Source organism: Corvus brachyrhynchos, unplaced genomic scaffold (genome assembly GCF_000691975.1).
Source record: "Corvus brachyrhynchos isolate BGI_N302 unplaced genomic scaffold, ASM69197v1 scaffold44, whole genome shotgun sequence".
NCBI lineage: Eukaryota > Metazoa > Chordata > Aves > Passeriformes > Corvidae > Corvus > Corvus brachyrhynchos.
Window position 1 is genome coordinate 1,976,438 of NW_008238359.1, and position 1,949 is coordinate 1,978,386.

Here is a 1,949-nt window from a genome sequence, read left to right on the forward strand (position 1 = left end):
TCCCTCCGGCGGACCCCTCCGCGGGCAGGACCGGATCACCGCGGGTCCCTCCGGCGGATTCCTCTGTTGCAAATGTACTGTGATGTTGGCTTTTCGCATGTTACATCATTGTTTCCTTAAAATGTTACAAAGAGTGAACCTCGTTTTTCACAATTCTCTTCATTAATGAGTATCCCGTGCTCTATTGGTTTTTTATTCTTGCTTCTCATGTTAATCAGTCCACATTTCTCCGTCTTTTTGTTCTCTTTTTCCCAGGTAGGGAGTTGTGCAGCACAAACTGAAGATTCTTTGTTAGTCTCTCTGTTACCTTCCGGTTTCGGCAAAATGCCCCTGTAGTCTATAAATTCTGCATTTCTTGTGTCGGATTTTAGAAATACATCTTTCTCTCCCAGGTTTTGTTCATTGAAGCATATCAGGGTTAGTTTAGCAAAACTTCAAGTTTTGCTGCTTTTCCCAATCAAACTCTAACAATAACAGTCTGTGTAAAGAAACTTAGCTATGTGCTGGCTAAAAGTGACTTAAGACTAATAAAACGCTAATGAATAATACACTGCTTGTGATTAATTAAAACAATTTAAAAGTTAACTAAAACAATGAATTTTAAAAGTTAGAAAAGTGTTATAATTTCTATCAGTATCATAGAATCACTAAAATCAGAAAAAATCTCCAAGATCACCAAGTCCAACCATTAAGCCAGCACTGCCAAGCCCACCACTAAACTCTGTCCCCAAGTGCCACATCTACACGTTTTCTGAGCACTTCCAGGGATGGGGACTCAACAGCCTGTTCCAATGCCTGACCAGCCTTTCGATGAATAAGGTTTTCCTGATTATTTTCCTGGCACAAATTGAGGCCATTTTCTCTTGTCCTGTCCCTCACCTGGCTATGCCCTCCTTTCAGGCAGCTGTAGAGAGTGATAAGGTCCCCCTGAGCCTCCTTTTCTCCAGGCTAAACACCCCCAGCTCCCTCAGCTGCTCCTCATCAGACCTGTGCTCCAGCCCTCCCCCAGCTCCGTTGCCCTTCTCCAGGCCCTCCATGTCCTTCTTGGAGTGAGGGGCCCCAAACTGAACATAGGATTGGAGTGCGTGCCAATTAAAGTTTCTCCTGGCAGCAGTCCTATAGACTTAGGAGGTTGGTTGGTGTAAGGCTTTAATTACTCTATACTGAGATTGTTTTCTCCTGATCCCTAATTTCCACCTCCCTTTTTGTGCCTTAAGCCAGCTTCCCCACTGTAGTGGTTTGGCCCAAAATACTCATTACTGTTTATCTTCTGTGAGATAAGAATTAGGAGAAATGCAAAGCAGGCACCAAACTTGAAAGAATATAAAGAAGTTTATTAACAGACCTAAAAGAAAGGAAAAAAAATTATACCACCTTCAGAACTCTCCTCCTCCCCCCCCCTTCCTCCCTTCTCCCACTGACAATGTAGAAAGATGTTCATTCTGTTTACCACTTCCATAATAACTTTGTTCAGTCCATTTAGAAAGAGAAGTCTCTTCTTGCTTGTGCTATGAAAACAGTATCACAACAAGACAGCCACCCACTTCCAAATATTGTTCAGTCCATTTAGGAAGAGGAGTCTCTCTGCTCGTATGTGAATCCCTTCCCCCAACTTGCAGCTTTTCCCACAACTGCTTTCGAGGGTCCACTCTTGAAGTTTTTGGGGTACAATTTTAAGGTTGAGCCGTTCAGAAACAAAAAACAGAGGCCCTTCTCCTTCCCTGGGAGCAAAGGGTCTTCATCATCTTCATTGTTAGTACTATCTCTGGGAGCATCTCTAGGAACTGAGGTTTTCTCCTTTCCCGTTTGGAGCAAAAGTCCTCATCTGGTTCATCTCTAGGGACTGAGGTTTTCTCCTTTCCCGTTTGGAGCAAAAGTCCTCATCTGGTTCATCTCTCCCTGTCCAAACTTCTCATGAAATTACAGCTGCATCAGCATCTGCCTATCTC

The 1,949-nt window shown here is 43.5% G+C and overlaps 1 protein-coding gene across 1 annotated transcript in view; it reads right to left on the reverse strand.

Moving 5' to 3' along the window:
* Window positions 1-99, reverse strand: part of LOC108447060 (integrator complex subunit 4-like) — a 4,018-nt gene extending 3,919 nt beyond the window's left edge. The window contains exon 1 of the mRNA XM_017735843.1: window positions 40-99. Coding sequence (XP_017591332.1) covers window positions 40-99 — 60 coding nt within the window. The remainder of the gene's footprint in view (window positions 1-39) is intronic.
* Between the last annotated feature and the right edge of the window lie 1,850 nt (window positions 100-1,949).